The 25,665-nt window shown below is 40.0% G+C and overlaps 1 protein-coding gene across 1 annotated transcript in view; it reads left to right on the forward strand.

Moving 5' to 3' along the window:
• The window catches only part of LOC126284069 (alpha-tocopherol transfer protein-like), a 131,575-nt gene that overhangs the window by 3,014 nt on the left and 102,896 nt on the right, over positions 1 to 25,665 (forward strand). Inside the window, exon 2 of the mRNA XM_049982698.1 lies at positions 18,904 to 19,033. Coding sequence (XP_049838655.1) covers positions 18,904 to 19,033 — 130 coding nt within the window. The remainder of the gene's footprint in view (positions 1 to 18,903; positions 19,034 to 25,665) is intronic.

Raw genomic sequence — 25,665 nt, forward strand, 5'->3', positions numbered from 1 at the left:
CTACGAGTTTTACTGTCCCTGGTAATTTATACCGAGAAAAAAATTCGCACTGGTTTAATCTGAGAAAACCAACAATTCTCTTTAGAAAGTGCTTTGTTTGAAACGGCAAACAAACCGGCGCTTTCCGTCGACACTGGTCGTCGCATGAAAGACCTGATGAGCTACATTTGTTGGGCTGAATCAAACTGCTCTCTGCAAAAACGAAATTGCAAACGTGTGCCGAAATACCAGACAAAATGCTCCTGATGACTTTTGGGAGAAACACGGTGAATGTGGAAGAAACGGTGGTTGAAATAGACTGCGAGGAAGGTATCCAAACCACCTGCTGTAACTGCACAGCATGCTTTCTTGTGGTTGATCTACATTTTCGTTTAAAAATTTACATAAGTTAATGTTTTTTAGAGTATCGTGTAAAATTTTGGACGAAGTCTACCTTGTACCCTTAGAATTTTGGTAAAAAAGTTGGACGACTTGTCTATATATATAGTAATATAGATGCAGATCAAATTTGTATACTGCTAACAACAAAGAACTCCTTCCACATTTTCACAAATGCTTCGTCTAAACATTTTGGAGTTAGACTAGTGGCAATATAATGCTACACCACACATGCGGTTTTTTGAACATACGATGTGTATCCTGGTGCGTAATCAGGATTTACACCCCTCTCATCAAAAAGGGACGACTCATGCCATTAACATCTTAATAAACACCTATCGCTTAACCTGATTACAGATTTCATGACTGTCACTTCGGCAGGGCACTGTTCTCAAACAAAACATAAATATTGTAAGACAAAACGTTGCAGGTAGTCTGTATATACTTTCTAGCACTTCAAAAGGAATGACTAGTTGCCGGCATCTAGTGCATCTGAACCCACGACAGGTAAATTCTCAATACATTAAAAGTTAGCCCCCTTCTTCCACTGACACCTTCCCCTCCCCAATTAAAAATTTATTGAAATATAGTTCTTACACACAAAATTCTTCGTAGTCGTTGGTAGGCCGACAGCGTTTGTAGTGGTATCTCTCACTGGAGTATGAGAAGAGACGGTACCGACTTTAACCAAGAACAACTTACGAATGCTGGTTTCTGGCACGCAAATTTGATATTTAATACAAGTAATGATACAGAAAGATACTCTTATTTAATACTGAAACGGAAGGAGCATTCATAAATGTAGAGTGACGCAAACTACGCGTATTTCAAAAGAGACACAAATGCAGGAGCAGTCAACAGGTGCATTACCAAGGAGAGGATGACCATTTTCTCTGCTTCTGCAATGGGGTAGAAGCAATCTGCAATCGTTTCAGTGCATTTCTTAACGGTTGCACTAACATCGCCATTCGACCACTAGCGCTGTCGTATGGACAGCATGCTACTAAAACTTTGAATCTCGATTTCTGGAAAACGATTCAGAGCCGCATCGAAGTAGAGCAACACTTATTGAAGCCAAATATGCAGGTACTACAACACTACAAACAATGGCCGAAATTGGTAACTAATCTGTGTTATGTTTCCCTTGTTAGATTAACGATGTGTACGTAATCAAATGAGACAACGAACACAGTGGCACAGCGCTTTACAGGACTGAATTCTCTTCCATAGCACGTCGCCCTCCGCATTACGAATTGTGCTAGGTTAGTCCGTGTAGTGGTACAAAGCCACCGTGCTACGATGGTGTAGTGGTTAGCGCATGTGCCTAATAAACAGGTGACCTGAACTCGAGTCCCAGCCTTGGTACAAATTCTCATTCGTCACTTCAGTCTGCTCACATCATAAATAATGGCGACTTGAAAAGGCCTCTGAACAATATAGCTTCATCTGATTAAAGCCACCTTGTCTTCATTTGAAGCAGGATCTCCCATTTCGTTCGATGCTGAAGTGGTATTGCAGTACAGTTGGAGCACCTGTCCAATGCTGTTTGAGTTCAGGGCAATATGAAGTGGCCTGAGACCCGAATGGGAATTCGTATTAAGGAGGGAGGCGTGCTGGCGCAGGCGGTGCAGTCAGTGTGGTGTAGCAGTTAGAGTATCTGCCTACTGAGAATCCCGGTTTGAATCCTGGCCTTGGTACAAATTCTCATTTGTCGTTCGTCTACGTACGTGCATCATCTCAATGCCACTCTATAGACATTCTTCTGTGTGATATCATCTATAACTTGCATGTGACTTGTAAATATCGAAATGATATGCAGAACAAGCATGACATGTCTCTAGCTGGTATGAGAAGCAGCCTAGAAACTCAGCTAGCAGAGTTTCGCGCGATATTTGTTTCTGGAATCCATGTTGATTCTCACAGTTTTTCAGTCTCTAGGAATGTCATAATAAGCGAACGTAAAATATATTCCAAAATTATTCTACAGGCTGGTATCAGAGATGAAAGCCTATAGTTTCGTGCGTTTGTTCTACGAACCTTCCAGGAATTGGGAGCGACTTACACCTTTTTGCAGTACTAGGAACGCTTCGCCCTCGCCGATTCTAGGAGGAGAGTTTTTTTGCATGAGCTTCGGAAACCCGTATCGATATCCTTTGCTCTGTTGAGCGCTTCCATTAGCTTTCCTTTCCTGTGGTCACTCACTTAGATGTCTGTCGTTTCGACGTTCGTATGACGACTTTGAGGAGGAACCACAGTACGATCTTCCCCAGTGAAACAGTTTTGGAAAAAGCTTAGTGTTTCGGCCTTCTCTCTGTCGTCCTGTTTCGGTGTCTAAACAGATCGTTCCCATTCGGTCACTGATTTAACAAAAGATCTAAGGTTTTTATGATTTTCTGTCAAGTCGGTAGATACAATTTTACTTTCGAATTAGGCTGAATGCTTCACGTGAGCCTAGTGTGCCGCTCTACCAAAACTACGGTTCGGTAGTAAATGGTATGACTAACGATAGTACAGGTAGCAGTGGTAGGAAAGAAATATACATGAATGTTTAACACAGAATCGGGGGACAGACGGCTTTTTTGTTTCCGTGAGGTTCCTTCTTCTGCACACAACTCTTCCAGTGCCAGTTCATTGTGAATTTTATATCTTTAGGAACATAAATTGAATTTTATAAGTGATAAAAATTAGTTGATCGCGTAACTTCAGCGCTTTTATGTAACCGGAACATTTATTTTTTACGTTGTTTCGCACTCAGTAGAACGTTCGTCGTGATCAAAGGCAGGAGTTTCTTCTTACTGATATATGCGCAAGATGTTGATGAATAACACAAACGTTGTTTTCCACGAGGGACAGTATTGAAGCGACTTTTAATACGTTTTTCTTTAAAGTTTTTTGTTGTTTAATTTCACCTTTTATTTTTACTACAGCATCCCTGTGTTTCACGTTAAACATTAACAATTTTTGAATAAAACCTGAATTAAACGTTCACAATTTCAATTTTGCTTTAAATACAGTTAATTATTCATTGACAGAAGGTTAACTATGCAGAACGAAAATGTTCCTTAGGTTATCCAGCTATTTACATATCCTCTCTCAATTTCTAGATGATTCACCGCCTCCGATTTTTTAGGGGAATCTAGTACGACACTGATCGTACGCGAGAAGAAAAAGATCGTTGCCAGGTACGACCGATAGGTATACAACACACCCGATGTACAGGTACCTCGGATACAATCTTAATTAACCAAAGCTGCTAGGAAAGCTACCGTAGTGAACACCAACTTACGGTAATCTACGGTATCCAGTGGCAGTTTTACAACACTACCCGTGGCTCTCCTTACGCAAACTGTGGCTTCCTTCAGTGTCTGCTTGTCTGTGAGGCTTTCGCTAAGCTTAAATTAAAAGTGAATCTCTCTATGCTTTCGTAGGAACTTTGTAACACAGCTATCGAACCATAATGGGCCTTCCCATCCCTCACAACTTTGCTCGGCACATTAACTAAGGTATATTGTAGAATACTCTTGAACTTTGTCCATCGATGCCGGATATTTTCGATGTTTGAGACTACTCAGATAATCTGACACTACTTACTATCGCTCTAACTAAACAGAAATGTCTTCCTACCGTTCTTTACATTCCTATTTACAGCGGTATTAAGCAGTGATGTAACAGCCTTGAAATAACTAATTCGCTGTTCTACGCTACCTGAATCGGAGGTCGAACCTGTTGGTGAACAGTAGATTCTAGTTCTCCACTGGGTTATAGATATCCTCATACAAGATCGTTACAGAATCATTCGAGCCTCTCAACTCAGCTCCAAACCAGAGAACCACAATAGATACCAGGAACGATTCTGCAAAATGCTAGCTCTGATTCGTACCGACGTGAGACAAGATTCGCAGTCGGGTGCGCTTAGTCGCTGCAAGCAGAGCCTCCTCCACCCGCGCAAGAAGACAGGGATTGGAATACATCCAGCAAACAATTGAGAACGTAGGTCACAAGTGCTACTCTGGAATGACGAGGTTGTCACATAAGAGGAATTCGTTGGAGGCCACATCAAACCAGACAGAAGACACACGACAAATCGCATCCTGTATCATCGACGATATGCTCATATCTACTACCATTCTTTTCTCCCACTACCTGTTCAGTTGCAGATCTCAGGAATATCAGACGTGCAGAACTATTTTATCTTTCCTCTTCATTATTTTCTATCAACGTCGTTGCTTACTCGATCAATGCATCTCATATCCAACATAATTCTATAAAACCATACCCCAAACCCTTACGATATTTCACTATTTGTCAACGGTACACGACCATATTGGCATCTGATCCAAACACATCTTCCCAAGAATCCTTTTCTGTCCAAAACAAATTTTTTGTATGTTGTTACCTATTCCTCTATATAGAAAGCTTTTTTGCCTTACTCTTGTCTTGTTACTGTATATTTCTTGCAGGATCCTTCTTTATGTTTACTACTTCCTAGATAGCATAATTGAACATCCTGTTCGGATGTATCTAGTCAGTATTCAACATCTAGCTGTCCAGCTAGCTCACCTACAGTCAACGACCACTAGCTTTTATTGATGTGTGATCTTTAAACTTTACAATCACCGTACCTCGTAGTACCTAAAATAATTTATTCGACTGTTGTCAAACTTATTTCAGTCATTTGCTCCATTTGTAGTCCCATGGTGGATATCTGAAACTGATTCTGTGGTAGAATATCAGCTTATTGTAATGTCCATCGTTAGTCAGCCACACTTTTGCCGCAACGATAACTGGTGTCGTTAAGCTGTAGCACATCTTCTGGTCGGTTTAAATAAGTGAGAAGGATGTGAAGCACAATGATACGTTATCACTGTAGTCCACACATGTGATAAGACGTCATAATGTGTACGATATCACATCGGTTGTGGAGCAATCCAGTTCATGTGTCGCGTCTTTGAGACGCTGTGGTAGGGAGAATAAAGCGGAGTTTTGTACAGAAGAATGGAGCGAAATTTTGAAATGTTACCGTCTGTGTGGTGTACGTCTAGAGAGCAAAATCTATACGAACGGAATAAAACAATTACAGACATGAAATTAGGAGCAGCATAAAAAGATGAATTGCAACACAAGGAGTATTGCAGTTCCCTATCGATCAGTTTATATTTCAGTCCTGCATCTCGGATGTGGTTCTTTTCACTAGTACTTCACCATAGAACGTCGCTTCCTCGTGTCTCACGAACACTAGGTACGACATTCATTCCTAAGCCTGTTCTTTGGTTCTGCTCTCTTCACCGCCGGGCTGGTCCCCTCGGTGTGTGTGTGTGTGTGTGTGTGTGTGTGTGTGTGTGTGTGCTGTACGAGATAATTTGTAGAGGGAGACAAGGGGCTGAATAAAACAAGCAGGTTGAAAGATAATGGAAAAAAGTAAAAGGAATAATGCTAGGAAATTCTGTAAGAAAACGGATGTTAATTTTAATATTTGTAAACAAAATACGCTATAGAAAAACTGCAGAAAGTAACATCAAAGATAGGGCACCAGATATGGCAAAACCCATTACTTGGAAAAAGTGCACCGTAACAGCAAAGAAATTGCCACTGAACATGGAATATGAGACGATTTTACAGGTACACTCTTTCCAATACCTTGGAGGGTTTATACTGCCATTAGGGTTGAACAATAGGGCGAACCTAGAAAGAGCCTTGAAACTTCAAAAGGTATTCAGAACCACGCGGAACCACTGTTAACAAATTAGTAACATCACACAATGCGGAATAGCGGCATTACAAAAACGTTAGTTTACCGGAATCATTATGTGCATCAGAGGCCACAGTTGTCGGTAGGCTCCTTAAAGCTGCGAAAACTGAATTTTACCTTCTATGTACTTAATAATTCCTTAGAAACAGAGCAGAGGTTTGGTAAAAGACGTAACACAACTAAATAACAATATTGAAATATCATTTCGCAGCACAATTTCGCATTATTACTCGTTTTTTTTTCCTTGCGTGGAAATGTTCACATCATACGTCTGCAACGCATTTTACTAAAAACGTATACTATTTATGAGCTCAACATCTCTCATTGTAAGACTCAGGTTTTCAAGCAAAAGAGAATTTTCGGTACATAGAATGGGTAAAAACATGATGATCCTGAAGTTTGATGGTAGTTCACGTACTGTTAGATTACAAAATGTGTGTGTGTGTGTGTGTGTGTGTGTGTGTGTGTTTATATACACAGTGATCGGTACAGGGAACTACTAATCTGTCTACATCAACAATGTATAAATAAGTATATCATATACTAGGAATAATCAGACTATCTTGTTTCTTCGTGGTTGCCCTAAATTATCAGAAATGATGGCGTGATTTCTGTTGTAAGGCTGCGGCCGATTATCTGAGCCGCGCTTTTAATATTTGTATTTAAGGTTCTGTATATATATTTCTTTTTGGTCTTAAACTCTACTACCACGGCAAATAAGGTGACGAAAGTCATGGGGGGGGGGGGGGGAGGAGGGAGGAGGAGAGGGGGCGGGAGAGAGAGTTACACAGATGGCATTAGCGTTGCGTACCCAAGGTATAAAAGAGCAGTCGTCTGGCAGAGCTGTAACTCAGTAGATTCGTGTGAAAAGGTGTCCAACGTGATTACGGCCACACGACGGGTAGACTTTGGACGCGGAATGGTAGAGCTAAACGCATGGGGCATTCCATTTCAGAAATCTTTGGGAATTTATAACCCTATCCCCATACTATTGCAATTTACTATGCCTTTACCTAAATAACAGAAAAACCTTTGTCTATGTTGTCACGTATACTATACCCCAACAGAACAAAAATCGTGTTACGGGAAAACCCACGTATAACCCTCTCCCAAACATTTAGTTTAGTTTCCAAATAATGTACACTATGGAAGCACATTCCTGTTAGTGGGAAAAGCCAATCAATAGAGTTACCCTTTGTTACAGGATTTAACTGTGTGATGTGTTTAATGGGTAAGTAAATCAGACTATTTCTTTTCCTAGGATTTTATCCAGCAGTTAAACAGAAACGCAGTATGAAAAGTATACTGAAACTAGGACAACTCAGGTCCTAATTCATTTAGAGGTTCAAATATGTACTAATGGTCACCAGCCTATCCAGGCAATGAAACAGAGAAGTATTGGAAAAGCAGACACTACACCCTTATACATTACGTTTAAAAAGGACAAAAAGCCCAGTAGTTAACTTCAGGGAAGCTAAAAACAATTTGTTCAGGAGAACATACAGAAAATCATTTTCTATAATAAACTTAGATACTAAAATACGTAGATAATAAAGCACACATTTTTATACTAATCATTTCACTTCAAGAAAACATCTTTCTTACTGGAATTTACTTTCTAAATCTGTTCTTTGAACTAACTCTGTATAGTCATTTACCAGATTCAAGTAACTTGGCTGCACTCTCATTGAATTTAAGGTAAGCAAACTTTTACTATAACACTCTGACATAGTCGAGAAAACACACAACGATTTTCAATTTTATATTAACTTGACCCTTAATAAGTCTGTAAATTAGGATACTCGGAGTCACCAAACACCAGGAAGGAACACTATATAGGTGTAAGATTAGGATGAAATGACAGGATGAACCACTTTCTTTGAAGTTAAAGAATGATTATTTAAACGGAGTTTAATTTAATGTTTCACGCTGTACAAAAGTATATTAATATAAAAAAGTCTTACGTGGTGGCTGTAGGCTTGTCCGTGGCGAACAATTATGGCGGCTGCACTACCCACAGTACGGCCTGCAAGTCTCTTGCTGTATGGGCTCAATTTGTCGTCTTGTCGTTCGGTTCCACATACAGTAGCTCAACTCGCAGTTATGCCTTAAGCAGTTTGCAGTCTCCATCCGAGGCATTTTGTGCTAATTTGCAGGAAAAGCTTCTCCTGCTCTACAAACGTGTTGCCTCAGTCACTGCTGCCTACAGACTGTGCGTCTTACATCCTGCGATTGCTCTACGTAGCCCGCCAGTTCGCCCTTGCCACCTTTACCACTCCCCAGAGCCACTTTAGTTTGAAACAAAACATCACTGGCTTTCACGTAGCACCTATTTCTTATATTGTTGTAAGCGTGACCATTTCTTAAATCGTCAAATTTACATTAATACGAACAATTTGTAGAAAAGAATATTTTTAAATACAAAAGGTCATCAGAAAATTATTTAACATAAGACAATTAACATACTATTTACATACATTACTCACATACAATACAAAGAATTTAAGTCTCCAGTATTGTACACTTTAGTGTTCTTATACAGAAAATGCAGGAAGTTTCATATCAGCGCACACTCCACTGCAGAGTGAAAATCTCATTGTGGAAACATTCCCCAGGCTGTGGCTAAGCCATGTCTCCGCAATATCCTCCTTTCTTTCAGGAGTGGTCTAGAAAGTGCGCAGGAGAGCTTCTGTAAAGTTTGGAAGGTAAGAGGCGAGATACTGACAGAAGTAAAGCTCTGAGTACCGGGCGTGAGTAGTGCTTCGGTAACTCAGATGGTAGAGCACTTGCCCGCGAAAGGCAAAAGTCCCGAGTTCGAGTCTCAGTCGGGCACACAGTTTTAATCTGCCAGGAAGTTTCAATGCATATCATAATGCGAAAATTTTAAAACAAAAAATTATAAAAATTTAAATGAACTATGAACAAATATTGTTAAAAATTCACTATTCCGAGATAGTGTCAAGAGTCTGCCAAGAATAGCAAATTCCAAGCATTACCTCTCAGCACGGACAACGCAGTGGTAAACAGCCTTCACATAAATACTACCAGCAGCGGCGTTTCCGTAGAGTTGTCAGTGCTCACAGACAAGCAACACTGCGTGAAATAACAAATCAATTGTGACGTACGGCGAACCTATGCGTTAGGACAGTGCTGCGAAATTTGGCGTTAATTGGCTAAGGTAGCAGACGGCCGACGCGAATACCTTTGCTAACAGCACGATGCCGCCTGCAACACCACTGCTGGACTCGTGTGACCATACCGTTTGGACCTTTGGCGACTGAAAATCCGTGGCCTCGGCAGAATAGTCCCAATTGCAGCAGTTAAGAGCTGATCGTAGGCTTAGTGTGGCACACGACACACAATGCCCTGGGCCCAACTTGTCAACAAGGAACTATGCAAATTTTTCTGGGCTCCATAATCGCGTGAGGAGTGTTTAAATGGAGTGGACTGGGTCCTCTGGTCAATCTGAACCGGTTGTGGCGGTTATTGTGTATCACCAACATGGACAAATGCAATGAATATGGATATACAATACTCTATGGTATTCTGCGGTTTGAATTCACTGTTTTTTTTTCTTTAGCTGTTGCCTTGATTTGATTTTGGAAATGATACTGACCATATTACACACATGTACAATGCATTATTCATATTACAACTTCTCCCGGATAATTATTGTGTTCAAATTAGACATGAGTTCCACCTGACGTAATGTAATATTGTTGACTGTAAGTTGTGTTCATATCACTAAAATCACAGATCGTACATCAGAGCTTTTATAATTTTTATCTTAGATAGATTTAATTATTCTTAGCAAATTGATCATGAAAAGGAACCACAGAATACAACCCGCACGCAACACTGGCGTATGCTGCCAGAAATATTTTTCTCCATGATTCGTGCGTAGTTTAATTTTGGCCTCATACATCAGCAATGAAATCTTGTTCAACAATAAATACCATCACCACTGTTCTTAGAGAATGCAATCTGATTCGATAATTTTTTTCTTTTAGAAAGTTAAGTACCACCGGTGCACATTTATTTCTTACACATCGGAATATTGTTCGCAGTTTCAAGTAATTTAAATTTGCCGCTGTAATAAAAGTTAAGATGGCGGCCAACAAAAGCTAGAGGATTTCTTTTTAATTAAGATTTTCCTTTCAATAAATAATCATTTAAATTGAAGCCACCAATAAAAAAATTATTAAATTGTTTTGGAAATTAGTTTAACACAAACCCATACTATTTTCAATTAGAAGTACAGAGGAAGTTGGTATATTATCGCAACTAACAATGGCTGCGCTTCTTGCAGCTATGATAAAACAATTAATAGAAAATTATAATTAAGAGGAAGTGAATTATCAATAATTAATCATAAATAGTTTTAACGCATTTGGCCCCATTTCTTTCTACCAGCAAATGAACATAAAAGTAAATTAATTTTACATTAAATGTTTATCATTCAACAGATCTCGAATCGATTCGCGTCTTGCGTCGGCGACGTACATCAGAAGACGACAAAAGGGTACAAAACAAAAGAAAAGAATGACACAGATTAACGAAGAATGTGAAACAAGTATTGTTTCTGTTTTGCATAATTATCTTTTTAAGAAATAATTACATAATTGAATGTTATTGAGTTACGTAATTTTCCACACGTTCATATTCCACTCGTAATCGTAATATATCGTGGATGTTATACGATAATTGACTGGAAGTGGTTGTGTTCGGCTACCTGGAGACCACCTGAGCCATTCTTGTACTTAATGTTCCCAAACAACGATGGAATTCGTATGAATGACAATGTGGCAGATGAGCGGGCCACAATTGTTTGCGATTGATTTGAAGAACATTCTGGACAATGCGAGCGAATGATTCGTTCACCCAAATCACTGAGTCTCGTCGAACATTTATAGGACGTAATCGAGAGTTTGTGCACAAAATCCTGCACCGGCAACCCTTCCGCATTTATGGGCGGCTATAGTCAGCACGGCTCAATATTTGTGCAGCATACTTCCAGGGACTTCTTGAGTGTGTGTCACTTAGTTGCTCCACTACACAGGGAAAAAAAGAGGTCAAATGGGTACCACATCACTTTTTTGTCACTGTAAAAGTCTTCCGCGGATGAACAAAAACACTACTACTAGATTAACATTTGACAACTGCATCAAACCAGCCATCTGAGGACAACCACAACGACTAAGGTAACAGAAGGCTACGCATCATATACTCGATCCGCTTCATTTTATGCACTCCAGATGCAGATCAAACCGCAGACTGAAACATAAGCAAACTTGCACGTAGTTTGACGTTTACAACTGTTCTGTTTTATGACAATGAGCTTTTCGTCTGGATGTTCCACTCACATAGATAGACCTCCAAATCACTTTATAGCATGTACCACTCCTTTATAGATTGCAGCATTTTGTTCCGTGCGCCTCGGAGACATAAAAACGCCACATAGAGCACCTGATACAGGTTGTTACGCAGCTACTTTCAGTATCACATACTGTTATTCGTGGTCACCAACACAGCACAAAAAGACAGCCCAGGCGCCAATTGTTTTAATAATAATAGTCGTAAAATATGGTATAGGGAAGCATCTTATCTTTGACTATTAACCTAGTCCCGGTCAAGTTCCAGCCAAACTTCAATTGCGAGTAGACATAACCTTTAATGACTGCCGAAGATTCCCGGGATAGTGAGTCACCCACGCCAACGACCTCGTAAAAGAGGGTGGACGAGGGGACAGAAGTTTCTCGGCAAGCGCTTGCTCCTAGGATGGGGAACTGTCCCTTAAAGGCAAATGATTCAGCAGCGATAACAGATATGAGGAATAGAAGATACTAGAAACGACTTCGTGAAACACACATCTTGTGTATCCACAGAACATCTGTAATGGAAAAACTGTTAGTCTCCATTGCCAAAGAAGTCCCACTTTGTCCTCCATTCGGCTATCTGGGAGGCTATTGCAAAAAAGAGGTAACCACGTGAAACACGCTGAACAACCTATGAATGCGTAATATTCTAAGAGTTGGAAAGCTAAATGACAGACGTCTGAATGAAATTTGGGTCTAATAAGGGAAATGTAAAGGCGCAGCCTAGGTATGACGGAGTCCGTATAATGAATTGGAAACATGTGCCAATATCAACTGAAGCGAAAAATGGTACAAAGAAAGAGATTCATTATGAATAGCAACATCAGTCTGAAAGCGAGTAACTGTGAACAATTCGGTGATGGAATTATTCCAGTCAGAACTGACATCAAACCAACGGCAATGGTTCAGATAGACATCCCGACGTTTCAAGCAGAATATTAGGAACAAGAGAAATCGTATGAGGACATAGAATGGATAGTTCAATACGTGTTGTAATTTTCATGTGAGTGGAAGATTTTAGTAAGGGAGGAGTAGAAGACATGCGGTACAACATTTTTTTTTTCTTGGTAGCGTTGAGAAAAAGATTGGGTTCTGTAATAAATTTCAGCTAGTAATTACGAATACACTGTTCAAAAACGACAAGGAAAATAATTTTATTTGGAAGAGACCTGGAAGAAGGTGCAATCCAACTGCGTTAAGACATCCCGAGATAGAGATCGCGAAACCGGATTTGGATTGTTAGCACATACGAACAGATTGGTGTCCAAAATTAAAGCAACAATGGAAATTTTCCTCTAAACACTATAAACAGATGATAATAAGGTAGAAACAATGTAAAGAAGGCAGAACATAAACTACAACACGCATAACGGTAGACCAATATGTTCTTCGTGTTTTCCAACTTCACGGATTTGCACACACATTCCGACAACCGGTTGATGTGCTCAGTATGGAGTGTGACCACCTTTGCCAGCATTACAAGCCTTACAATGACGGGCATGCTGTGAATTCTGTCCTCAATCTAGTGTTGAGCCAATAACGCCTATTCTTCCTGCAGAGTTTCTCGCAGTCTTGGAGAGTGGTTGGTGGATGCCGTCGTGATTAAAGCCGCATCCCAGACGTGCTCTAAGGCATTCAGATCGGAAGAGTGAGCAGGCCACGCCATGACCGCAATGTCTTCAGTTTCCAAGAAAACACCAACCACCCATGCTCTGAGGAGCATTACCGTCCGTCAATATGAGGTTTGGGCCCACAGCACCTCGCAACAACCGCAAATGATGTCCCAAGATCTCGTCACGGTACATGACAGTTAAACCTTACCGATTCACCCATACAATTTCATGAACAGTGGTTAGTGGTCAACGTAATCCCTGCCCACACCATTAGGGACCCTCCTCGATATAGGTCTCTTTCCACTAGGTTTTGATCCAGAAATCGTGTTCCACGTTCCCTCCAGATGCGAATTCATTGAAAATCACACTCCAGTCTAAGTCGGGTCTCATCTATGAAAACATTGGCCCACTGTTGGACAGCCCAGGTGGCATGTCTATGACTCCACTGCAGACGTTTCCTTCTGTTAAGATGCGTCAGAGGTAAACATACAGTAGTTCTGACAATGACGTCCACTCTGCTGAAGCCTTCTGCACACTGTTTGCCTAGGTACAAAAATTCCAGTGGCTGCTGCGAGCTCGCATACCAGTTGCGATACTGTCGTACTCTTACAGCCGAATAACAGTCCTCACTTCTGAAGTCGCAAGTGGTCGGCTCTGTTCGGGTCCGGGATACAGTTCCGATCTGTATTCACTGTCGCCACTTCCGAGAAACAACAGAACGATGCACAGTAAGCCATCGCGCCAAATCATTTTGCGACTGCCCTGCTTCCTTTCTTTCTCTGGCCGTCTACCGCAGAGTTTGGTAGGCACCTTCTCCATGCCATACTGCACTGTCTGTGACAGTGTACAGGGCGGTTCTGGATGTGGGGGCTACCCAGCAAACACTGCCTCGTTTCATAGATACCCTGACGTCATCGTTGGTAAGGTTTTCCGTTGACCGGAATGCCATCTTCCATACAGAATACGTCCGTTGACAGTTTGTATGATCACATTGTAAATTAGACACAGGTGTCATGCAGGTGGGGAAGGGGGGGGGGGGAGGGAATACAAGTCTCTGAAGGGTTTGGATACTCCAGGATGCTCAGTTGGGAAATATGGGACTGCAATTGTAAAACAAATCTTGTCATCTAATAAACAAAAGAACATTCACCCGGTGCCAGCACAGCCAAACTAGCTCTTTCTTTTTACTTCGTTCCATCATTTTAATGTTGCTTAAAGAGCAACTGCATACAGTCACATTTAAATTTTAATATTGAATTTTTCCTGTGTGGTAACCTAAAGCCACCTTGCGATGGAGTCGAAAATGTGCTTTGTTTAAATATTGTTGGGAATCGTACCAAAACATTTCCTCAACAATTGTGTACTTGAACAGCTATGAAACTTCGTAATAATACGGTAAGATTGCCAACAACATTCACTTCTAATTCCCTCACAGCGCGATTTTACACAAAATATGCGGCAAGTATTTTGCATTCGAGAGTAAACACAAAATGAAATCTATTTGTGTGCACTTGTCGTGGAAGAATGGTGCAAGTGAAGAAATGAAATGATGTAGAAGAGAGAAATTGACCATGCTGATGCTTGTAAGTAGAGGTAATGTTCTTTCATCCATGGAATAGCCACCTTACATGCCTTACGTGGTAACTCACATGTTATTGATGTGACATTTTTTAGTCAAAGAAGCTTGGCTTTGGCTTCTCACAGAACTGGAGTCCATATGATGGAAATTTCATCGGAATATTGCAGCTGTTATATGACTATGATCCAGTTCTTGTTAAACTGGAATGCTTAAAAGTGCAATATGTCAAGGGATATTCTGAATGGAATTTATTTCTAGTTCTGCCCATCATGTAGAACTGCCCTCTTGGAACAGAAAGACAATATCATTCAATTATTGTCGATGCAAGTCCTAATTCATGTCATGTTGAAAAAACAACGCTCATCCTGCGTTAATTTACTGCAATATGGAATTTCATAAATATGAAATAAGTGAATGGTTTTTGGGATTCGTAGATTGTAATCGGAAAACAGGAGCTGCTATTGGCATTTAAATCGATCAGTACTTGAGACACACACAATTCCTATTAGTGAATGACCCAGTCAGAGTTATGATAACGGAAGTAATACGAGAGGGTCTTATAAATTACCTTGGACAGGCTTTCTTCGGGCAATCCTCTTGCATAATTTTCTCTGTATACTTCTCAGAACATTATGTGGAGTACATACAGCTGAGAGTTGGCATGTAGCAGATACATTTTTTCGGTCTGATTCAGCTTCCTTACAAACCTGTTAAGCAGCAATCCACAAAAATGGGAAATTCTGAAACAATCCTTCGGGCGGTCTTTATATTCAGTGTCTGATGCCCCCTGCAGTACTCAGATTGACACTGTAAAACAAACTACTGCTCACTTGAATAATATTGCTGTTGCTGCTGAAACTCTTAAGTTAAATTTGTCAGTTTAAACACGTTGTGTAGTGTGAGGTGTTTTGGATTATGTGAGATATACAAAGTGCTGAACAATATCATCAATATAGGCTATTATTGTTGGTAGCAACTGGCTACAACAACAAATTAAAAGAAGCTCTAAATACTACCATTGATGGTGAGGTGAAACACTTCGCGAGATTATCAAATAACTTAAAATATCTTAGCGAAAATTGAGAGACCGTACATCGTGAATCTAAAGTTGTAGCCCTGTATTTTTTAAGATGCGGCGTACTGACATCATGAAGTGGATTGGTATGTTACTCAGATTTATTAAAGTTGTTGTTGTCGTCTTCAGTCTTGAGACTGGTTTGATGCAGCTCTCCATGCTACTCTATCCTGTGCAAGCTTCTTCATCTCCCAGTACTTACTGCTACCTACATCCTTCTTAATCTGCTTAGCGTACTCATCTCTTGGTCTCCCTCTACGATTTTTGCCCTCCACACTGCCCTCCAATACTAAATTGGTGATCCCTTGATGCCTCAGAACATGTCCTAAAACCGATCCCTTCTTCTGGTCAAGTTGTCACAAACTTCTCTTCTCCCCAACCCTGTTCAACACTTCATTAGTTATGTGATCTACCCATCTAATCTCCAGCATTCTTCTGTAGCACCACATTTCGAAAGCTTCTATTCTCTTCTTGTCCAAACTATTTATCGTCCACGTTTCACTTCCATACATGGCTACACTCCACACAAATACTTTCAGAAACGACTTCCTGATACATAAATCTATATTCTATGTTAACAAATTTCTCTCCTTCAGAAACGCTTTCCTTGCCATTGCCAGTCTACATTTTATATCCTCTCTACTTCGACCATCATCAGTTATTTTGCTCCCCGAATAGCAAAACTCCTTTACTACTTCAATTGTCTCATTTCCTAATGTAATTCCCTCAGCATCACCCGACTTAATTCGACTACATTCCATTATCCTCGTTAAAGATTTTTAATTCATTGACAGTCTAGTGTCTAACATGAAAACCTGAAGATTTTAGATAATACAGTTGGATTTTTATGAAAATATTGAAAGATAACGACAATCAGACTTCTGAGATATGAAAGGTATTTATCAATGAATATCATAATGATGTCACAACAGATTTACAGGGAGAAATTGTATATCTCAAAACAGTTCATACTTAAGTTTCGACGCATTACTTAGGAACCATTAAACCTCTTCAGCAAGATCCACGAGCTTAAAATTCCAGTCTTATTTCCAGATGGTTCCGTAAGTATGCACATATTTTATTCTTCCAGTAACTATAGCTGATGCAGACAGTTCCGTCTCGTGTTAAAAATTTCCGTATGAACTTTGCATCAACCACCTGAATACAATGTCGCAAATCAACCAGACTTCGATGCTGTGATTCAAACATATCATGCAGTTCCCTAGGTGTGGTCTTAAGTTTCTGATTAGTCTTCATCAGTACTTTTCAAACCAAAATTTATTACTATTCTTTCATGCACCCCTCCATGGAAACTACATGGCGCTTGTATTCTTTCTCGAAATATTTAACCATTGCACAGTCATTCATGATTCACCAAATTGGTGTATTCTCAGTGGGAAATTAGAGACACGGTTTACGACATTTTTTTCTGCATTCCAATTGATTTTGACTGCAAAAGTACATTATACAACGTGTCACAACTGTTTCTAGTTCTCTCAAATAATAGAGGGCACTAGTCGAACATTTTTGTTAATGGAGACATTTCCAGAAATGTGTAGTTTTGAACTTGCTCTGGGATGAAGGAGACTTTATGCTGTAATAAAAGTGCGGGAAGTATTTCACTGTAAATGACACTTTACGCAGGTTTGCTATAAACTGTTTTCTTTCTACGAAATTATCATAATTAAATGTAATTGATATTATAATTATAAACGTTGTTTAAATTTGTAGATACCGCAATCTATGGTAAATGATCGAAAATTTGTGTGGAAATCAGAAATATGAATGCAGGAAGTATGCACGGGAAAAATAGGTACTGGAGACAGTAAATGTAACTTCCAGTGTCATTCTGTAATTAGGAAGTCGGTCTTTCCGTACTTTCGCAGAAAAAAGGATCTTACGTATTTTAAAAACCGAAATTAGGTAAATAAATGTCACAGAAGACATTCTGTAACCTATAATAAGAAACTTCAGTAGTTCTTAGTTGATGGTAAGAATAATGGCTGAAAGAATAGCATCTAAAATCTGAATCATAAGGACTGGCTTTTGTATAGAAAACAAAGCATTTGCAGACACTGCATTATTAATAAGTAACGTTTATGTTGACGTCATCTACGTCAAACCATTATGGTAACGTGTATGAAAACTTTCTGCTCTAGATCGGAACATTTCGCGCTATTTCTTCGGGGACGCATGCTTTCTAAATGCAGTGCAATGACATGTCACAGTCTATATACCTTCCTAGAATGTTTACAGGATCTCTAAAACAGGAAAACACGACGTCCAACACGGAACCGAACATAGTCCTGTTCAGTTGGTCGATGATACCCGCACGTGTATACCAGCGCACATTTTTCAACCCATTACGCGATGAATAACTGCCAGTTCGCTCGAATTCCTCTCTTATCACAGTACATATTACATTTGTGAATATACGTTTACCGTTCAATAAGAAAAGAAATTTATTCTATATTTCAGCCCAATAAGTATTTTTTGTGTATCTTCAATATTCCCCGAATTACGTTTAAACTATGTCAAACTTTCATCATGACAATAAAACTTGTTTTTTTTATATTTGGAGCTAGGGCCCAATCATACGTGCTACTCATGTCACAGTTCTGACTCTCAGGGGCGGAGACAGCGCTGACGAATACCACACTAGACATTTTAGCTGAAGAAGGATGCAGACCTCCAAAAAGTTGGCCATTCATATTAGTTTAAAGCAGCCCGCCTTACTTTGAATGCGAATGCAATATTTAGACTTCTGAAATCGAGCAAATAACTATATTTATACTTCTCCAACGTACCTGAAAGTTTATATCATCACGGACTGACCCTACTTATACATGCATATAAAGGCGTCGGTGCCTAAAACTCAGACGCTCTGTGACATCGTTCTTGTTTCGTTCCTCAAGACGCCTTCTACAGCCTCTAGAAGTTTGTCGGTGTAATTTTGACGCATTGTGTATGTGGGAGGTTGTAAGTCCTCAAGATGAAAATTTTGGCAATAAAAAAGGCTATGTAAAGTGCGAGATCCACTATGAACCGCCTACAGTACTGACTAAATAAGGTACTGTGCCACAGAATTCTTTTTGTCTATCTCGTATAAAATACTTTCCGTGTTGCCGTTGCAGATGGATTTGACCCCCGAACTTCAGAAGAGAGCTGAGCAGGACCTGAACGAGGACCCCAGGAGGCGAGGCGAGGACATAAAGCACATCAGGGACTGGCTCAGCAAGCAACCACACATTAAAGCCAGGACAGGTGAGTTGCAGAAAGTATCGGCTAAGCCCTACCAGATGTGTCAGAGGCAGGGATGGATACGACAGCGTTATAAAGTTTCCCTAAGTCACTGGAGTACTTAGAGCGATGTTTAAATTGCGACAACGTATATGACGAAGCAACTCTGTTGTCGGAAACACTGCACCACTGACAGCCTTAGTGTTCATGAACGTTCTGAAATCGGCTGCCCAGACGGCGTTGTAGAGTAAATCAGTGGGAACGAAGAATGTTACCAGAATCTGGGTGGTGAGGGAGGGCGGTAAGTGGGGCGAGGACTGGAGGTAACAATCACACTTCGTTACCAAAATAAAACTAAAAACTATTAAAATACTCTTTTTATTAACAAACTAACACTACCACAATATTGTTTTTATTAATTAACAAACTAACACTAGAACTTCATAACTGGCACCTACATCTTGCGAAATTCTTATTAAGAGAGTATAGTTTGCAAAAGTCACACTCATTTTCTGTCAGGAATGTACTTTTCATATTGCTTGGTAACACAAGAAAACCATCACGAACTGAAGGCAGAAGGCTACTGGACTCGTTTAGGATCCAAAGCCTTGTGGTATTCACGGTAGCAACAGGAATATCCTGGAACGGTGAAGTAGTTGACACCTCATGACAGATTGCTCCGGTACACTTGGAGCTTGTCTCCGTATTCTGGCTTTCTTCCAATCGATGAGGAGTTAATACGTGTCTGTCTACTGGTTGGGGGGTTGGGGGGGGGGGGGGGGGGAGAAGGTTGCGGTATAGGGAAGGTGTAGCAGATGTCTTCCCTTGTCCCATCGCTGGGTAGGTACCTGGACGAGAAACAGTTTCGCGATATTCATTCTCGAAAGTGTCAATGATGGTATTAGATATTCATTGTAAGAGACAAACCCCCACGGCTTAGCGTCTCGCAGCACGGTAACAATTGTGAAGTTTAGTCTTTTGTAATGAAGCCAGACTAATTAATGACATTAAATAATCTCGAACTGATTAACTTGCAAATGTCAATACCGAGGATAAAATGTTTCAAACTAATGACCTTACAGTATCTTACTGGAGACAGTGAAAATTTGTTCATGACTATTTAAACACAGTTTTAGTAAGGGATGGGATCCTTTCCTGGTGCTCTATTGTCAACAAAATTGGTAGCAAAACAGTCATCTTAACTGTCAGTGTTCTCGACAAGACTCTTCAGATTATGACCGTAGTACTCATGAAAGAAGTTCGGCGTCGTTTATAAAGGTAGCCCCTTGCCGCTATATTGACGGAGGCGTGCTTGCAAGCATGCAACTGGCCTGGTTACAGGACGGTGAAATGTATGACAAGAAGAATGTGGGGAACTTAAAATGAAACAAGTAACGATCATCTGTTAAAAGAATACACACAGCAAATACTAAACTGTGATGAGAGGCTTGGCACTGAATGCAGTTGTGATTCTGTTAACATAACTCACCGTGCGATGACTGTCTAATTGAATAGTACACTCGTGGACTTTCGTCAGTTGACTCCCTATTAGTTCAGCTCGGTAAAACTTAAACATTATCCAGAGAATTAGTAGACAGAGTGCTAATTGATATTTTATTTTTGTATACGAAGTCTGTCCCGAAAATTTCGGAACAATCGTAATTTCGCGCCAATGGTGTGTTGGACCGAAATGCGGCTTGCATCCCAATATACACCTGTGTTTTATGTGAGGCTGCCAGAAGTTTCGTTGTTGTTATGTCTGTTAGTTATTGTTCAGTGCTGTATAGAGTAAAACGTTGTCGCACAGTTTGTGAATTTCTATACGGTAGAATTGGAGGATGAATGAGTCCGCATTGAATTTTGCACGAAACTCAAGGAAACTTTTACAGACACACACCAATTGACGCAGGAAGCCTAAGGTGATGAGTACTTAAGCCGTACTTCGTGTTACGAATGGATCACACGGTGTAAAAATGGCCGGATGGAAGTTAGATGGCTCTCGTCCAGTACGTCCTTAGGCGTCTACTCACGACGCTCCTGTCAGGAACTTCAACGAAATTGTCCGTCGTAATCGAAGACTGACTGTCCGAAAGATTGCAGAAGAATGTAACATTTCCGTTGCATCATGTCATGAAATCCTAGCACAATATCTTGGAGTGCATCTGTTGCCGCCAAGTTTATCCAGAGGCTCATGAGTTGCAATCTGTGAAGAGCTTTTGAATCGCGCAAATTAGAGATTTTTCTTAAGAGAATCATAACTGATTGAGAGCAAGGTTCAGTGTTCACCCAGTGGGTCGGGAAAGGTTTTCAAAGACAAAGAAGCTCTTCGCGTCAGATCAAATGTCAAAGCCATGCAGATAATTTTCTTTGAAGTATTAGTGGATGATGAATTCGTTCCACAGAGACAAACTGTTAATCGATGGTAGGGTAGACTGGGTATGGTTGTGGCAATTTTCATTTGATTCCCTATATTGTTGTTACTATGCGAGTTAGATGGAGGAATTTTTTTTTATAGTACAGTGTACATTTGTCTAAATGAAAATATTAAAATTTTGTCGCTAGTAACAGTGGTTCTCATAGGAGCAAATTAGAAAAAAAATGAAAAATGTCACAACCGACCACACCCCAGGGGCGGTTGTGACAGTACCTGGAGTCGGTAGTGACACGTTAAATATTGCATCAAAATAATACAAAATCAGTTTTATTGCAGCTAATGTCTAACATAATAGCAACATAATCTTCTGTAAAAAATTTAACTTTTATGCAACAAAAGAAATATAATCTTGGAACACTTTAATAGCTTGTAATTAATAAGGAACTCTAGCATATATAGCTGTTTTTATAACAGTCATCATATTACAATCAGCAAAAGAATTTAGCTAAAATATCAAACTATACAATATAATAAGTGGGTTGAAATACAAAACGTATAAATAAATAGGCATTATAAAAAGCAGTGAAACAAAAATCTTATCATGTCTTATTCCAGGAAAATCTGAGCATTTGTGTAAATATGATCACAAAAAAAAGTAGAAATATAAGGTAGATTCTTAGTTCTAAAAGTGCAAAAGTACGACACTGAGATCTAGTCTGACTCGTCACAATTATGACAAATGTAAAACCGACTGCCACCTGCGCACTCAAAGTGGGACCAGAGCTCACATATTCCTTGACATTTTATCCATTTTTCGTCAGGCCTACTTTTTGAATATGGGCCTAAGCAAACCAGACAGAAATAACATTCATCCGATGACGATGGTGGTATCTTCCTTTTCCTTGATTTATTCCTGTTAAATCGTTTTTCTTTTTCGTCATATTCTTGCCTAACTGCCTCTTTTTCAGGCGTGTCTGTATAAATGGTTGACTATTTATTTCTGGAACATCTTGTTTTTCTTTGCGGAGCCTTAGGAGAAGGCCGAACAATTTCAGGCGAGAAAACAGGTGGAGTAGATGAGAACGACGCAATTAGCTCAATTCTACTTGAACTTGGGATTGAAGATTCGCATAATAAGGAAGCTGAAAGTGGCTCCAATTCATCATTGCGTTCAGGATTGTTCTCTGCAGAGTCAGGCCTTCCTATTTCAGACGATGTTGAAAAGCCAAATTCTTGTATTAAAAACTGTGGTATTTCATTGTTAACTCCAGCATTGTTTTTCCCAGTCTCAGGGTTCGGTGTGTGCATTTCAAGAGATGGTGTTGCACAAGTGTTCTTTTCTGTGGCAGGGTTTGCTCTGTCTGTAACAAAGGAAGATGCAAAGTCAGTTTCTTGGAATACGATTATAGGGATGAAAGCCAGTTTTGCAAAAACCAGCTTGAATGTTCGATTGTGTGAAAGCCAGAGGCATAGCAGTTTTGATAATACCTGGTATATCGTAGATTGTCATTGTTTTTCCTGGGTGACTCCGCATCGAGCCATCACAAGCAGTATTTATAGCTTTCTTGAAGGGTCCGAACACAGATCTATCCAAGGGTTGAAGTTTGTGCGAACAGTGTGGAGGAAATGAAAGCAATGTGATTGCATTTTCTTTACAAAAATCCAGTGTGTTGATGTGGATGTGTGAGGAATGGTTATCCAGCAATAGCAACACTTTATGCGTTTGAGAAGCATTAGATAATTTCTTAAAATTTTGGAGAAATACTAAGAACGATTCAACTTGCATCCATCCTGAAGGATTTGCAGTCCCAATTGATCCTACAGGCTCATCCATAACAAAATGATCACGATAACGAACTCGTGGAAATATAAATAGAGGCATAGTATTCCCCAAGCCATTTACTGCAAAAGCAACTGTGACTGTGACTCGCCCAGCTGAAGTAAGGGCTCCCACTTGGCGAACCCCACGTCTTGCTACTACCTTGTCAGGTTTTTGGACAGTAGTGACACCTGTTTCGTCAACATTGTATATATCTTGTGGTTCATATTTATGTCTGTCCATACCAGTTTGCAAATTGTCATCTAAAGCTTTTACATTTGTTTTATTAAAGCTCGTTGCTCTTGAAGGGCAAGTTGCTCGAGCTACGCGAACGGAGTGTGAAGAATTTCTATTCATGAATGAACGAAACCATTCCTTGCCAGCCATTTCATTCTCGAGCCAAGTAGCAGGTCGCTTCAGATTGTATTTAGTACTAAGTTCGAAAGCTAGCTTCCGCACCTCTTTCGGTGAAAGGACAAAATATATTTCTGCGCATCGTGTTATATAAAGTGCCAGCTACTGTTCCTGCTCCTCAGAGAACATTTTATTATGTGCGACATACCCCATGCTGACGCTGTCTTCATTCTGGCCTGCAGTGACTCCATTGTGTTTACGAATGTATCGTAGCAAAGACATGCGATTAACTTCGTGCATTTCCGCGGCTCTGCGTATAGAACTCCCGTTTTTCACTTCTTTATAAGCGTCTTCATATTTTGTAAAGCCACACTGCCCTCTGTCAGTCTTCCTCAATCTCTTTCTGGGCATCTAGAAAAAAATTATCTTCGTGTCACAACCGTACGCTTAAAACATGTCACAACCGTACCCAACGCACTCCTCCACAAGAAAAACATCACAATGGCAATACAAAATTTTCTACATGCGGAAGTAATCACTGATATTAAACTACTAATGTTTAATGTTTAACGAGAAGAAACTCTCATTACTTTATCAGTACACATATAGCAACAATCATTAAAAGAAATGGAATCAAACTTACTTTTGACTGTTGAAAACTAATGTAGTCCGCTGCTAGCGTTAGTGTCGCGTGACGGCTGACACAATACTGTGACACAAGTCCAGACAGGCACGCCACTTTTCTCCCCCTCCCATTCTCCACGTTATTCTTTTTTGTTTGGCTAATATGGCGACTGTCACAACCGTACACAGTCTACCCTATTATCGGGACATGTTGCGACGCCTAAGAGAATATATGAGATGGAAATAGTCTGAAATGTGGGGAAACAGTTCATGGCTTTTGCAACACTATTATGCACCAGCATATTCACCCCTGTTGATGCATGTCCACTGCACTAGAAACGAAATCATTGTGCTGCCTCATCCCCTGTACTCTCCAGATGTGGCCACTGCGGACTTTCTTTTTCTTCATTTCCAAAGCTGAAGACGAAGATTCGTAACGATAGACGAGATGAAAGAAAATTCGCAGACGGCACTTCGCGCGAGCCAGCAAGAGACGTACCAAGACTGCTTTCCGAAGTGTAAACGGCGTTAGGAGTGTTGTATGAACTGTGGAGTGTGTTTCGAAGTGGACCATGCACAACAAAAGGTAAACATAGAAAAAATTTGTGGACAAAGTGCCGGGATTTTTTTGAACAGACCTCGTATAAGGTTATTTCGGCTTTATTGCCTTCACCAGTATTGTGAAAACATAGTTCATAAAGGTTCTTCATTGGGTGTTGTACTACCGTCCTCACGTTGTGGGCGGACATTTGTCAACTGTGAGTAAACTATTAGTGCTGCCCGTAGTTTCTAGATATAACATTTTTTTTTCGGTAACGTTTTAAAGCTGATGGGTGATTTGATGTTGCACGTGTATTATAATGACTTTATTCTGACAGTCGTAGAAATTAGTGTGATAGCTAGTTGTTTGTTTACTGAAAGATATTTGTTTCTAGTCGTGTATCTGCAGAACTTCAGATAATGTGTTTGTGATCTCCTGTATTTTGCTATCCGTAATACCTGTACAAAATTCAATAATTTTTTTTAAAATAATATGTGGGGGTAATCCTTAGTTTGTATGTATACCTGAAATTCCTCCGAAGTATTCGTGATTGCACTTTGCGGATTTTGTGCAGGATTTGTAGTGCCTTTCGAATGCTGTCAACTGTGTTTTTTTTCAGTTTTGAGGTGTGTAAAGAAAGTGCATTGGTTGTTGTTTCCCTCATGTGCTCTCTGTATCTGACGGCGGAATTTCATCCTATCAGTCCTACATAAAATTTTGTATTCCTATTGCAGTTAATTTTGTAAATTTCAATGTTTTATTCGGGCGTGTGGATTTCTCTGAACGCAGTTTTGTGCTAAGATTACTTGTTTGATGGCAAATTTCACATCTGTATTTTTTAATAGGATGTTTCTTTTATCGTATAGTTTCCTCATATAGTCTGTTGGAACGTAGGTGATCTTTTTAATGTGGTTTCTCTCGTGTTATTTTATGATTTATGGGGT

Source organism: Schistocerca gregaria, chromosome 8 (genome assembly GCF_023897955.1).
Source record: "Schistocerca gregaria isolate iqSchGreg1 chromosome 8, iqSchGreg1.2, whole genome shotgun sequence".
Classification (NCBI taxonomy): domain Eukaryota; kingdom Metazoa; phylum Arthropoda; class Insecta; order Orthoptera; family Acrididae; genus Schistocerca; species Schistocerca gregaria.